This window comes from Polistes canadensis, unplaced genomic scaffold (assembly GCF_001313835.1).
Source record: "Polistes canadensis isolate GaletaPanama2010 unplaced genomic scaffold, ASM131383v1 scaffold_37, whole genome shotgun sequence".
NCBI classification, from domain to species: domain Eukaryota; kingdom Metazoa; phylum Arthropoda; class Insecta; order Hymenoptera; family Vespidae; genus Polistes; species Polistes canadensis.
In genome coordinates this window covers 323,455-336,127 of record NW_014569584.1, presented here as the reverse complement: position 1 = coordinate 336,127, position 12,673 = coordinate 323,455, and the positions used below count along the sequence as shown (strand labels likewise).

General features: G+C 32.5%; 2 protein-coding genes and 1 long non-coding RNA gene across 4 annotated transcripts; 2 read left to right on the top strand and 1 right to left on the bottom strand.

The window, feature by feature from the left end:
- The first annotated feature begins 207 nt into the window (after nt 1-207).
- Nucleotides 208-8,561, top strand: LOC106784572. Of its 2 annotated transcripts, none has more exons than XM_014744293.1 (6): nt 208-337; nt 1,515-1,647; nt 2,909-3,039; nt 5,952-6,101; nt 6,185-7,107; nt 7,201-8,561. In XM_014744293.1, exons 1-6 carry the CDS (start codon nt 289-291, stop codon nt 7,432-7,434), a joined length of 1,620 nt encoding a protein of 539 aa, XP_014599779.1. In that variant the 5' UTR covers nt 208-288; the 3' UTR covers nt 7,435-8,561. The 2 variants fall into 2 exon arrangements, with proteins under 2 accessions (XP_014599779.1, XP_014599780.1); XM_014744294.1 differs by lacking the exon at nt 2,909-3,039 and adding an exon at nt 3,104-3,216 and having other exon boundaries at nt 227-337.
- On the bottom strand, nt 7,202-10,166 carry LOC106784575. The gene is made up of 3 exons (XR_001381429.1): nt 10,063-10,166; nt 9,727-9,869; nt 7,202-7,420 (listed from the first exon to the last, which is right to left on the bottom strand). It is a non-coding gene; the product is annotated as an uncharacterized LOC106784575 (long non-coding RNA).
- A 78-nt stretch (nt 10,167-10,244) lies between these two features.
- On the top strand, nt 10,245-12,326 carry LOC106784574 (U5 small nuclear ribonucleoprotein 40 kDa protein). Its single transcript, XM_014744296.1, has 6 exons — nt 10,245-10,528; nt 10,630-10,759; nt 11,046-11,359; nt 11,558-11,830; nt 11,907-12,072; nt 12,155-12,326. The coding sequence occupies exons 1-6, from the start codon at nt 10,415-10,417 to the stop codon at nt 12,205-12,207; spliced, it is 1,050 nt and encodes a 349-aa protein (XP_014599782.1). The 5' UTR covers nt 10,245-10,414; the 3' UTR covers nt 12,208-12,326.
- Nucleotides 12,327-12,673: the final 347 nt, after the last annotated feature.

The window sequence follows — 12,673 nt, the reverse complement described above, 5'->3', positions numbered from 1 at the left end:
GATTATACAATCGGTTTTCATGACTTGGACATAAAGTTCTTCCAAGGAAGAGTATCATCCATACATGAAACGTATAAACCAAGAATTATATATTTGTCGAATGCTAGAACGAAGGTGGCAGCACGATCCGGAAGGTGAAAGTTCTTACAAAGAAGAGGGAAGGAGTGGTGGTGCATATATAGAAGGGCGAGAGGGCGCGGCTTGTTCAGACACTTTCCATCCTGACGACGACGACGACGACTACCACTACTACCACGACGACAACCACGACCACGACGACAACCTACAATGTCGTCGAGATTAATATTCCTGTTAGGAACCCTCTGTCTATTCGCCGGTGAGTACACCACGTCGATTGTCATTATACTCTATCGATATTTTCATCCTCTTTGTCATTCCATTTTATCTTGAAACATAAACTTGTTTGAAAACCAAAAAAAAGAAAATAATGATCGTGAACTTTTAAAACCAGTTTTTGGACTTTCACTCTTTTGAACTTTTATCTCTCTCTCTTTCTCTCTAATTTTCATAAATTAAAAGAATTAAATATCACATCTCTCGAATATGATTGAAGTATGAGTTTATTCTTCGGTGGAGACTTTAACGAGTGGTAAAGACCTTTATGAAGACATTAACGGTACATTCCTTTTTCCAGTTAATAATCTTATTCATTTATTTATATATATATCGAGTCGTTAAATAATTTAATATTAGATTAATTATTTGTTTCGCGTTGTTTTTATTTGTTTGTCATATATTTTGTTTCGATTTATTATTAATGCTCTTTAATGTCATTCGTCAAATATCATTTTAATACCGCAAAAAGAAATAAAAGATATAGATAAATAAATAAAGAAATAGAAAGAGAAAGGGAGGTAATAAAGGAGAAGGAGAAAAGAACATACTTCGAATAACCACCATCACTTTCCCCGTGCTTGCCCTGACATTTCCAAGACTTTCTACTTCGAGAGTTCGTCGACCTATTCCACCATACCGTCTCCGATTTAAGAATCGCACGACACGATCGCGACATTTTCTGCAACTCTCGATCGTGATGTCTTTTACATACAAATATCATGATATCGACAAATAAATCAATATTCGTAACACGTAATGCGTATATACGTTGGAAATAACAATGGGAATCTCTAAAAAAAAGACGAAAAACAAAGGAAACATTAGAATACAACGTACATGTTAATTATAATAAAATTACTTATCAAAATAAAATATAATTCGTTAGGGGTTTATCCTGTAAATATTAAAATTACAAATGAAAATATCTGTCTCCAAAGATTATATATCAATCGTTTACAATCCAATCAAATTTACCTTTAATTTATAACGCGAAACTCGTGTATAATGTAATGTATAATTATTATTTATTTGTATCAACTTTTAAAATAGCACTACTTCCTGTTTTCGTGTGTTATTTATCAAAAAAAAAGAAATTACTAATTTATTTATGATAAGGTAATAAATAATTTTTAAAAGAGGATTTATTTTTCTTACAGGAGCACAAGTAAGAGCACAAGATGACGAAGGAGCCGATGAACTCGATGCAAATGCCGAAGAACTTTGTCATGATAGACCGGGTGATGAATATTTCCGGTTAAACATTGGAGGAGACTGTCGCGATGTCGTCAGGTAGGTTGATAATCATTTTCAAATGATTCTATGCTGAAGTAATCATTCGCTTGACGAGTAATTATTTATGTACTGAATGTTCAATATTTTGTAAACACTTTAAAAAATCAAATAAATCGTCTTCGTAAATCGGATCGAGTTAAAGAAAGTTTTACGACTGACTATAACTTTCGAGAAAGTAAACACACGTTTGAATATTTTCAAGTAACATAAATCTTGGTTAAATTAATGATTCAATTACGCAACATTAACGAGCTATCTCTAATAGAAAGTATGATATACTAATTTAATTAAAAGATAATATTTTATATGTGATTTTACACTTGCTAATAATATAACTTTTGCTGAACGTGTGATTTATTGATCGGCATCTAAAATCGGAAGTTATAAACCAGTAAAATTACATAATATCACGACTCGTCAAAGAAACTAAAGTAACAGTTTATGCACTTTCATTTTCACTTACGTTACGATTAGTATCCGGTTTAGATATTCTATTAAATATAAAACAAAAAAATCGTTTGCTAATTATTAGAAATAAGAAAATTTATATTACGTACAATAGTTTATTTGAAAAATATTCTCGAGTAATTAAGACATAGACGTCATAAGCCGTTTAAAATTTGCAATTATACTACATGCAATCTCTTTGAATGAGCTTTCTAAAAAAGATGTTGCATACACCGATTGCTTCATCGTGTAACGAATTCTAATTATAAGAATTCACTGTAATACGGAATAAACAAAGTTTCTAAGAACATTGTATATAATTACATTATTACATTATATAAATATATATGTGCCGGCAATTATCACAATGGGATAAATTAAAAAAAAATAAAAATAATTAATTTTATAATACAAACAATTTTAATATAAAATAAATTATCTTTATTTTTGACTGATTGTTATTCCATTATCATAATTACCGTGATATTATATTAATATTAATATATGTAATATATGATACATAGATACATAATATAAAATGTAACATCTGTCGCGAGTTTCTAATGTCGAGTGGTTTTCTTTGAGTCATTCGATCTCCAACAGACAAGAAAGTTACATTCTCAAGGACTTTAGATTCCATTAAATGTAGAAAGGCAACAAAAAAATATCTAATATATAATTATAAATTGTCGAAGAAAAAAGTATTTTATCTAGTGTAGAGATGACCACAATGATGATTTACATGTTTACGAAATGCCTAAATAAAAAAAAACGTATTATTAAAATACGATATGGGTGAAAATAATCGCAGGTGCGACAAAGCCAGTGAAATCGGCGTCACCAGGTTGGCAACAGTACGATGTCCGACCGGTCTCGCTTTCGACATTGAACGACAAACCTGCGACTGGAAGACAAATGTCAAGAACTGCGAACAGCTGGAGAGTAAGCGAAATTTCATTTATTTCCCCTCTTAGACTGAAACGATTCCCTTTTCTGCGTTTACCAGGTGTACAAGGTCCGGGCTGAAGCAAATCACGTGTCCCAGTGGGTTGGCCTTTGACTTGGACAAACAGACCTGTGACTGGAAGGGCAAAGTCACCAACTGTGACAAGCTCGAGAGTAAGTCGTAGAATCGGGTGGTGAGAATCGGAGCGATTTTATTTTATTATGGTTCTTCATTCAACGATGCATCGTGTCCAAATTCATTCCTATTTCATTTTGACTTACTCAAAAAAAACAAATAAACATTTTTGTTATTCTACAAATTCAATCTATTCAAATTCACTAAATAACTATCGTTTCTTAGAACGGTAGGATTAAAATATTGTTGCAATACTTACCCATGATGGAATCGTTAACCTCTCTTGCGTAAGTCAATGAAAGGAACGTAAGAGAATCAGAAGAACCTAGAAAGCTCCGGTCTCTTCGTAGACTCATGACGTAGCACGCACTGAAAGATTACTAGCACTAACGCACTATAATGCTCGAATCTTTCGAGAATGATCAACGATCTTTCCATGGCTCTAAATTAATTTTTTAGAAATCTTTTATAACTTACGTACAAGATAAACAGATCTGTAATCAAAAAAACTTCTCGCCAAATGATAAAAAACAAAGTAAATAATTAGAGCAATTAGAAGATCGCAGGATATTCTCAAAAAAATAAAGAAACAAACCAAAAAAAAAAAAAGAAAAAAGAAACAAATAAATGCATCATAATAACATATATACTCTAAATATCATATTACTATTTTTCTATATCTTTCATATCAATCTTACTTTAATCATGCTTGATACGACTAATCAATAAGACAGCATATGATCATAATCATTTGTACCATAACTAATATTAGCTTGTCGTCGAAGAAAAAAAATAGATTTAAAAAAGAAAGAAAGAAAAAAAAAAAGAAGAAGAAGACAACGCAATTGCGTGGCACTACTAAAGACGTAACGAAAAATCGAATCGTTTTTGTGTGATTCTTCTCTTTGGACTTTAATCTGTACGATTTCGTCGTGATTTCATGGCGAATGATCTAAATCTAAAAAAGCAGTGGCACGCAATGATTTTCTAACATCGAACGGCGCACACAAACGCTCCTTTCTCCTCATGATCGCTCCAGGTACGAGGTAGCACGCACTTGTTAAACGTTCTATCCGACTCTCTCTCTCTCTCTCTTTTTCTCTATATATATCTTTTCTTCTCACTCTCCACCTCTATTTCCTGACATCCAGATCGGTTTCGCTCCGACGATTTGTTGGCCTCCTTATAAGAGATCTCGTAGTTACTCAGACGCCTTGAATTAGCTTTTACTTCATCGAAACTCCTCTTTCGAATACATCTAATCGATCATTTATCGAAAAATAATTATACATCTGTTAGCTTTTATCTTTTTTCCTTTCTTTATCTATTTCTATTTCTATTTCTATTTCTCATTGTCGCACACACGTTATTGCTTCAAATTGATTTGTCAATGTAACTCGAAATACAGTTATTCTTCGTTATTCGTGGATTTTTGTTTTTTATGTATCCGCAATTTCGGTTAAACACGGTTTCGAATTTGATGCGAAAATTTAACGAGAACATTGAGATTGAGAATTTTTTAGTAATAATACAATTAACTGATCTGTATCAGTAATGTCTGACTAAACCTTAATTTTTTTGCCCGTCTAATCTCTTTATTTGCAATTTCATTATCCGTGCAACATTTTAAGGATCTCAACACGACAAATAACGAAGAATTACTGTAGTTTTTGAGTTACGTTCATTTCGTCAGATTAAACATACGCAATATTTTCATAAGATCTTTAAATAAAAGAAAAGCACTGAAAATATATAAAAAAAGAAGAAAGAATGAGAAGAAAGTAACGTGTATAATAACGAAGACTGCATATCAAACATTGCATACGAAAGCTTCTTCTTTCATTCATAAGTCGAATGCGTGAGAATACGTGATTAACACATCGTTCTCGTCTCTCTCTCTCTCTCTCTCTCTCTCTCTATCTATCTACATTTTTTTTCTTATCCATTTACTTTACGTCTTCTTTCTTTTCTTTTTCATTTTTTTTTTCCACGACCTCTTTCATGGGCATGCAAAATTCAAATAATAGTCAAGAAGCTTGCGTGCGTCGTCGTGAGCCGACACAGCACTCGAGTCACGACCACCTTCCTCTCGAGTGAAAAATAAATACTTAAGAGACTTTTGAAAAAATACAGACTATATGACGAGAATACAAAACGAGACTGAAAGTCAAGGCTCTCTCTATATAATTAGGATTTTATTTAAAGGACTAATGAAACTAATGATAAAAATGATAATTATGTGAAATTTCAATAATGAATCTCCCAAATAAGAAATACCAAATCCTATGTAAATATATATACAAACAAGTAAAGTTAGCATTACTACTGCTGCTGCTGCTAATACTACCATCACAACCTGCAACGTTCCCTTTAATTATATATATATATATATACATATACATATATATCGGATAATTATCTTTTTTGGTAAAATAAACGAAAAGTTTTGTAGAAAGTGTTGTTATCGGTTATAAAAAAAAAAAAAGTAAAGCTTTGGAAATGGGTTAGAATTAATTTTAGCACGATATTTAAGCTTCGTAAAAATGCAGACAAATAAATATTTTGTGAGAAAAATATTCATGCCTATAGCCGGTCTACATCGAAGCGTTGATGCGTGTAAATATAAAATTGGGAGTACAAGTAGTATTGGGCCTTGATTACACACCTCTTACAACGATTATACACTGGTGACCTAATTCGAAAGCCTACCGCCGTAGATCGGACTATTGAGTTCCTTTATGAGGACATCATTAATCGAGAGTTACATTTGCAGAGCCACGTAAGGTCTTACCCATCTTAAAAACCGATGAACCAGTTTGCCCGGATGGAAAGTTGTCATGCGGAAATAAAGAATGTATCGACAAGGAACTTTTCTGTAACGGCAAGCCTGATTGTAAAGACGAATCTGATGAAAATGCTTGTAGTGAGTAAAAATAATTCCAATAATGTTTCTATGAATCGAAATGTAAAAAGAAATTGATCTAATTGTAATTATTAATTTCACAGCCGTTGAAACAGATCCTAACCGTGCACCAGACTGTGATCCAACACAATGCGTTTTACCAGACTGTTATTGTTCAGCTGATGGTACTCGTATTCCTGGTAATATCGAGCCACAACAAGTTCCACAAATGATAACCATTACGTTCAATGGAGCAGTAAACGTTGATAATATCGATCTTTACGAAGAAGTTTTCAATGGTCAACGACAGAATCCTAATGGTTGCCAAATACGTGGTACCTTCTTTGTTTCTCACAAGTATACAAATTATTCCGCGGTTCAAGATCTTCATCGACGTGGTCATGAGATCGCAGTTTTCTCTCTCACTCATAAAGACGATCCACAATATTGGACCCAAGGTACCTACGATGATTGGTTGGCCGAGATGGCCGGAGCCAGACTTATCATCGAACGTTTCGCTAACATTACTGATGGGTCCATCATTGGTATGAGGGCTCCGTACCTGAGAGTAGGTGGCAACACGCAATTCGATATGATGGCTGATCAGTTTTTCGTTTACGATGCCTCAATCACAGCATCCCTAGGACGTGTTCCGATTTGGCCATATACTCTCTATTTCCGTATGCCTCACAAATGTAACGGAAATGGTGGAAACTGTCCGTCGAGGTCACATCCGGTCTGGGAAATGGTCATGAACGAGCTCGATCGTAGAGACGATCCGACTTTCGATGAATCTCTACCTGGTTGTCATATGGTCGATTCCTGTTCCAATATTCAAACTGGTGAACAATTCGGCAGATTACTCAGGCACAATTTTAACAGACACTTTAACACCAACAGAGCACCACTCGGTTTACATTTCCACGCCTCCTGGTTAAAGAGTAAGAAGGAATACAAAGAAGAACTGATCAAATTTATCGAGGAAATGCTTGCTAGAAGCGACGTTTACTTTGTTACAATGGTTCAGGTAAGATATCAATTTAATTTACAGAGGTAAATTAACAAAATACAATGTCTTTTATTTATTCTTAACGAATCGTCTTTTTTCGTTTTTTTTTAGGTCATCAAATGGATGCAAACACCGACCGAACTATCAGCATTGAGAGACTTCCAGGATTGGAAGGAAACTTGTGACGAGAAAGGTCAACCCTACTGTTCATTGCCAAACGCTTGTCCATTAACAACTAGAGAACTTCCAGGCGAGACTCTGCGTCTTTTCACTTGCATGGAATGTCCTAACAATTATCCATGGTTGCTCGATCCGACTGGCGATGGTTTTGCTGTAAAGAAATGAAAATAGGACTGAAATTTGCTCGATTTAACATCGAGACGCGCGATTTTCCAACGATTGAACGCGAAAATAAATACAAGCAGGGAAAATATGTCGCCGGATGAATCCTCGTGCATATTTGAAAGCAAACTCCGGTTGACTCGAAATTCCCCTATAGCTAAGAAAGTTTAAAAAAACATACACACTGAAAAGCTCTCGTTGCATTAGTATGGGACTATACAAAGTTTTAACACAGAACATCTAGTTGAAACCATTCCGATCTCATCAAACTCGTGTGATCATCTCGCTTTTAGCCTGATAACCGCCCTAGCTTCGTATTTTCGTATTTTTCTTCTTATTTACGAAATATCATGCGCACAGTGGTATCAATAAGTTGGCGAAGTGAAAAATTATTTGTTGAAAGTAATGCGTATTTATAATTGTACGTCATCGTGAATAAAGCGTAAAATCCATTTTCTGTTATTTTATAAACAATGACTTAATGTTTTTCTTTTGTTCATTCTCTTGCCGAAATTAACTGTATGAGTGAATGTAATGCATGTAAAATACACACACACACACACATACATACATAAAGTATTATATAAGTATTTAATAATTCTATCGATGAGTTAAGAAGCCTAAGAAATTTAACCTTTTTAATATTCGTTATTGCGCAAAATAAAACTTACAAAATATAGTCAATAATAAAATATTTTATTATTAAGTGGCGTGTTGGGAACTCGAAAGCTCATTGCCGCATATACCAAATCCCGCCAGTGTTTTCGTTCCTAAGCGTGATCCCTCCATTCGCAATTCTCATATACCATTTCCTTAATATCAAGGAGAGTTTTATGTTTCGTTTCCACAATATATTTACGATTACGATGCCTATGCTACGCTCGGGAAAGTCAATTATGGTAATCAGTAGTTCTCCGTGTCTGACACGAATATATCAGGTAAATGGTTTAAATGTTAGATAATTAAAAAATACTTTACTTCAAGAATGGATGAACCAACATTTGGAAGCCGATAAGATTAAAGAAAATTAAAGGAAATACTTTTTTATGTCCAGGCTTGAGATTGTGCAAGTATTTTCTGACCGACAGTATTCGTCCAGTGTCTCCATCAGGTGGTAATTCTTTTTTGCTGTTACAACGTTTAGAATTTGTTTTATATAAAATTTAAAACATTATATAATTTTAATTTCATGTTCTGTATAAGCTAAATACAATACAATATTATTAACAAATATAATTTATTCATTAAAATCACATATTCTTTATCTTTCAAGTAGTGAATGCAGTCGGTAGAATCTCGTGGTTGAACGAATTTTTTCTTTTCTATTGTGCAAAGCTTTTAGTTTTGTTAATTCACAATGTGAACTATTTCTTTAATTAATTAAAATCAACTTGATAGCGAATTAGATTCGATGACCATCGGGAGAATGTTTTTATGCTTCAGTCACTACGCGCAATGCAGTTAGTAAAATCAGTGCTTGTACAAATAATAAATAAACTAAAATTAATTGTGAAATAAAATCACAGTGACACAACCGTGATAACTCTGCAATTAAAGTTTTCTTATTTTATTCCTGTATTCTTTCTAACAAGAAAAAATCAACGAACTTCTCGGTTGCATAACTATTACAGCTGCAATAAAGTAGGTGTGTTTTGGAGCCATCGCAGAACTTCTCTAATGTAAGTAGTAAATAAATTGTAAATCCCTTCGATCGTTTGATCATGCCGAAAACAAACAATCCAAATCGACAAAAATGATTGGTTTTAATTAATATGTAAAGGAGTATTAAGCATTAACAAGTAATTCTTCTTCAGAGATTTACTCGTATGTGTTTCTTAACATACCAACGATATTCATCATGCTTACGAAGTAATAATGTGATATGTTTATCAACAGTACTACTTACTGCAAAAGTTTTACACCGACTTACACGAATTCGATTCAAGCGATTTTTGTCGTTCCCACCTATCGCGTTATCTTCGAGGGATGATTGTATGTTATAATATATATCACGTATATAACATACCGTACACCCTCCTTTAGTGCTTACCATTAAATAGTTTAAAAAAATTAGTTAATAAACAACAATTTCATAAATCTCTTATTTATAAAATTAATTGGCGTACAAATATTTTCTGCATTCACCATATATAACAGAACATGCATTGTTCTAAAGAAATGCGTCAGGAAGTGTCTTGGATAAAATTGTATTTTATTCAACTCTCCTTTACTGCATACTTTTTACTATGCGATTTCTGCTCAACTGATACTAAACTTTCTTTGCATTGCACTTACCTAAGAATAAAGTTTTTAAGCACGTTGCCGATAGCCGTAAATTGATTATCTTACATAGTGACATCGGTAAATGGTGTTTGACAATTGTCGCGCCATTAACTGTCGAAGACCAAGATTCTACCGCAGAAAAGTTGGCATAGAACCTGAACAGCAGAAAAAAGGAATAAGTACTCTTAATTGCACATTAATTGTATATATAAAATCTATAATTGCACATTTTATTAATTAATTATTTAATTAGTTATTAATAATCGAAAATACAAAAACGTTTTTTCTCATTTCTAATCAAAGCAATGAAGTTTTCTATTGTTTTTTTGTTTTCAATCAATTGCTGACTTTTTGTTTATCCGGCTCCTCAATATTTATTAACATAAAACAGTATTAAAACAGTTATAATTAAACTTGTATATTTTATGTATTTTGTACGCGTTGCTTATGGATTTATGATAGACAAAATGAGCGTTAGTTTCTAACAGTAGATGGCGGGCCGATTGTGTGACGCCATCTATCGGCATTACTATGCAGAATATTCGACTCACAACTAGTGGCAGTGTTTTACAGACTTTAACCGTAAATAACGCAAAAGAAAGTTAAGAGAGTATTTATTAAAAACGTTAATTAAAGTTGTAACAGAAGCTTTAACAAAACTAACGTAATTATTCATCAAAAGGACGCATAAAAAATCAAAATGCCTATTTTAGATAAACGAAAAGGTGACGATATCTTAGCGTTAGTTCCTGCTTCAAAAAGAACAAAGAATGAAGTCGTCTTCAGCAGTAGAGAAAAAGCAGTTGTACAGAGTGTAAGTTTAGTTTTAGTATCCAATATTCTAATGTTTTCTTAGTTGATTTACTTAGACAATCGTTAAATATCTTATTATATGCCTTATTATGCAATTTTAAGGGTCCACCACGAACATCATCATTAATGGCTCCTATCATGCTCCTGGAAGGACATCAAGGTGATATATTTTCCCTTGAATTTCATCCAGAGGGCCAGTATCTTGCATCGACTGGATTTGATCGGCAAATCTGTAAATATACCAAATTACACATTACACATAAATATCTACAAATTATAATCTTATAAATATAACCATATTATACTCAAATTAACTCTTTGCACTCTAACTGCCAGAATTGCTGGCAATATTATAATTTTGTTATCATAATAACAAAAACAAATTTAAATGACACCTTTACTTTAATAAGTTCCATACACACACTCTATATTTATTGTGTTTTTGTTGTGTATAAATATTAGAATGTATTTAATTAACTTAATTCTCCAATACTACTTTATTTCTCTTCATTGTACAGTTATTTGGAATGTTTATGGAGAATGCGAAAACATCTCTATAATGACTGGTCATAGTGGAGCTGTAATGGAATTGCATTTTAGTCCTGATGGAAGCAATTTGTATACGGCTAGTACTGATATGACTTTAGGTTTATGGGATATAGTGGTAGGCACAAGAATAAAAAAATTAAAAGGACATACTTCTTTTGTCAATTCTGTGGCTGGAGCTAGAAGAGGACCTACACAGTTGTGCTCAGGTAGCGATGATAGTACAATACGTGTTTGGGATCCAAGAAAAAGAGGACAGTGTTATACATTAAATAATACATATCAGGTTTGTTTATTAGAACCTATTTATTATTTAACATGTTGAATGCCACATCCAATCATTGTTTTCTCTAGTTTGACTCTACTATTTTTCATTTCTAAGCAGTGCGTGTGGCCTAAAAGTGATTTCCTTATAAATTCGCATGGCACACGTGTTAAGAGAGATTATATATTATTTGTAAAACTTGTTTTGCATTGTATATAGGTAACTTCAGTCACATTTAATGATACTGCAGAACAAGTAATAAGCGGTGGTATTGACAATGATATCAAAGTATGGGATTTAAGAAAAAATGCAATTCTTTATAAATTAAAAGGACATTCCGAGACTATTACTGGCTTAAGTCTTAGCCCTGATGGTTCATATATTTTATCAAATGCTATGGATAATACATTAAGAATATGGGATGTAAGACCTTTTGCTCCATACGAACGTTGCGTGAAAATTCTTTCTGGTCATCAACATAATTTTGAGAAGGTATAACATTAAAAGTATAAATAATATGTAGTTAATAGAATATTAAAATTTGCTTAATTACAATATTGATTTATAGAATCTTCAGAGATGTGCATGGTCTCCAGATGGTAGTAAAGTATCAGCTGGTTCATCAGACAGATTTCAATACATTTGGGATACGACTAGTCGTAGAATATTATATAAATTACCTGGACATAATGGTTCTGTTAATGATGTTGATTTTCATCCAAAGGAGCCAATAGGTAATATACTGTTCGACCATAACTTTTAAATACAAGTTTAACGATAAATAGGATCATGTAAACAATTTATTATATATTTCAGTGTGCTCTGGGTCAAGTGACAAACAGATATACATAGGAGAAATCGAAACATAATCAATATATTATAAATTATATCTTTGTATATACAAACAAATATTTCGATTAATCTTTTGTTGAAGAAAATAAACATAGAAAAGAGTGATCATTGTATATAATATATAACAAGTTTGTCAGTCGATAAAATTGTTCTCTTATTTATCATCGACGCATAAATTTTGATCGATTAAATGCGGTTTGATGTTGCATTGGTAAACATAGTTCTTTACCATATGCTTTAAGCTGATAAAGTATTTACTACAGTTATATCTTTATAATTTACTAATAAAATAAAAATACTAATACTTCTAAAAATAGCTCATACGTATATATTATAATCTGTATAAACTGTATTACCATCTATTTGGAATATATTATATATAACCGGGGAAAAAACCATTTCTCTGAAAAATCGTTCTTGTTAATATTTGTGACAAAGATAAAAGTAAATTTTACAAATATTAATCGTATATTTCCAAGAAAT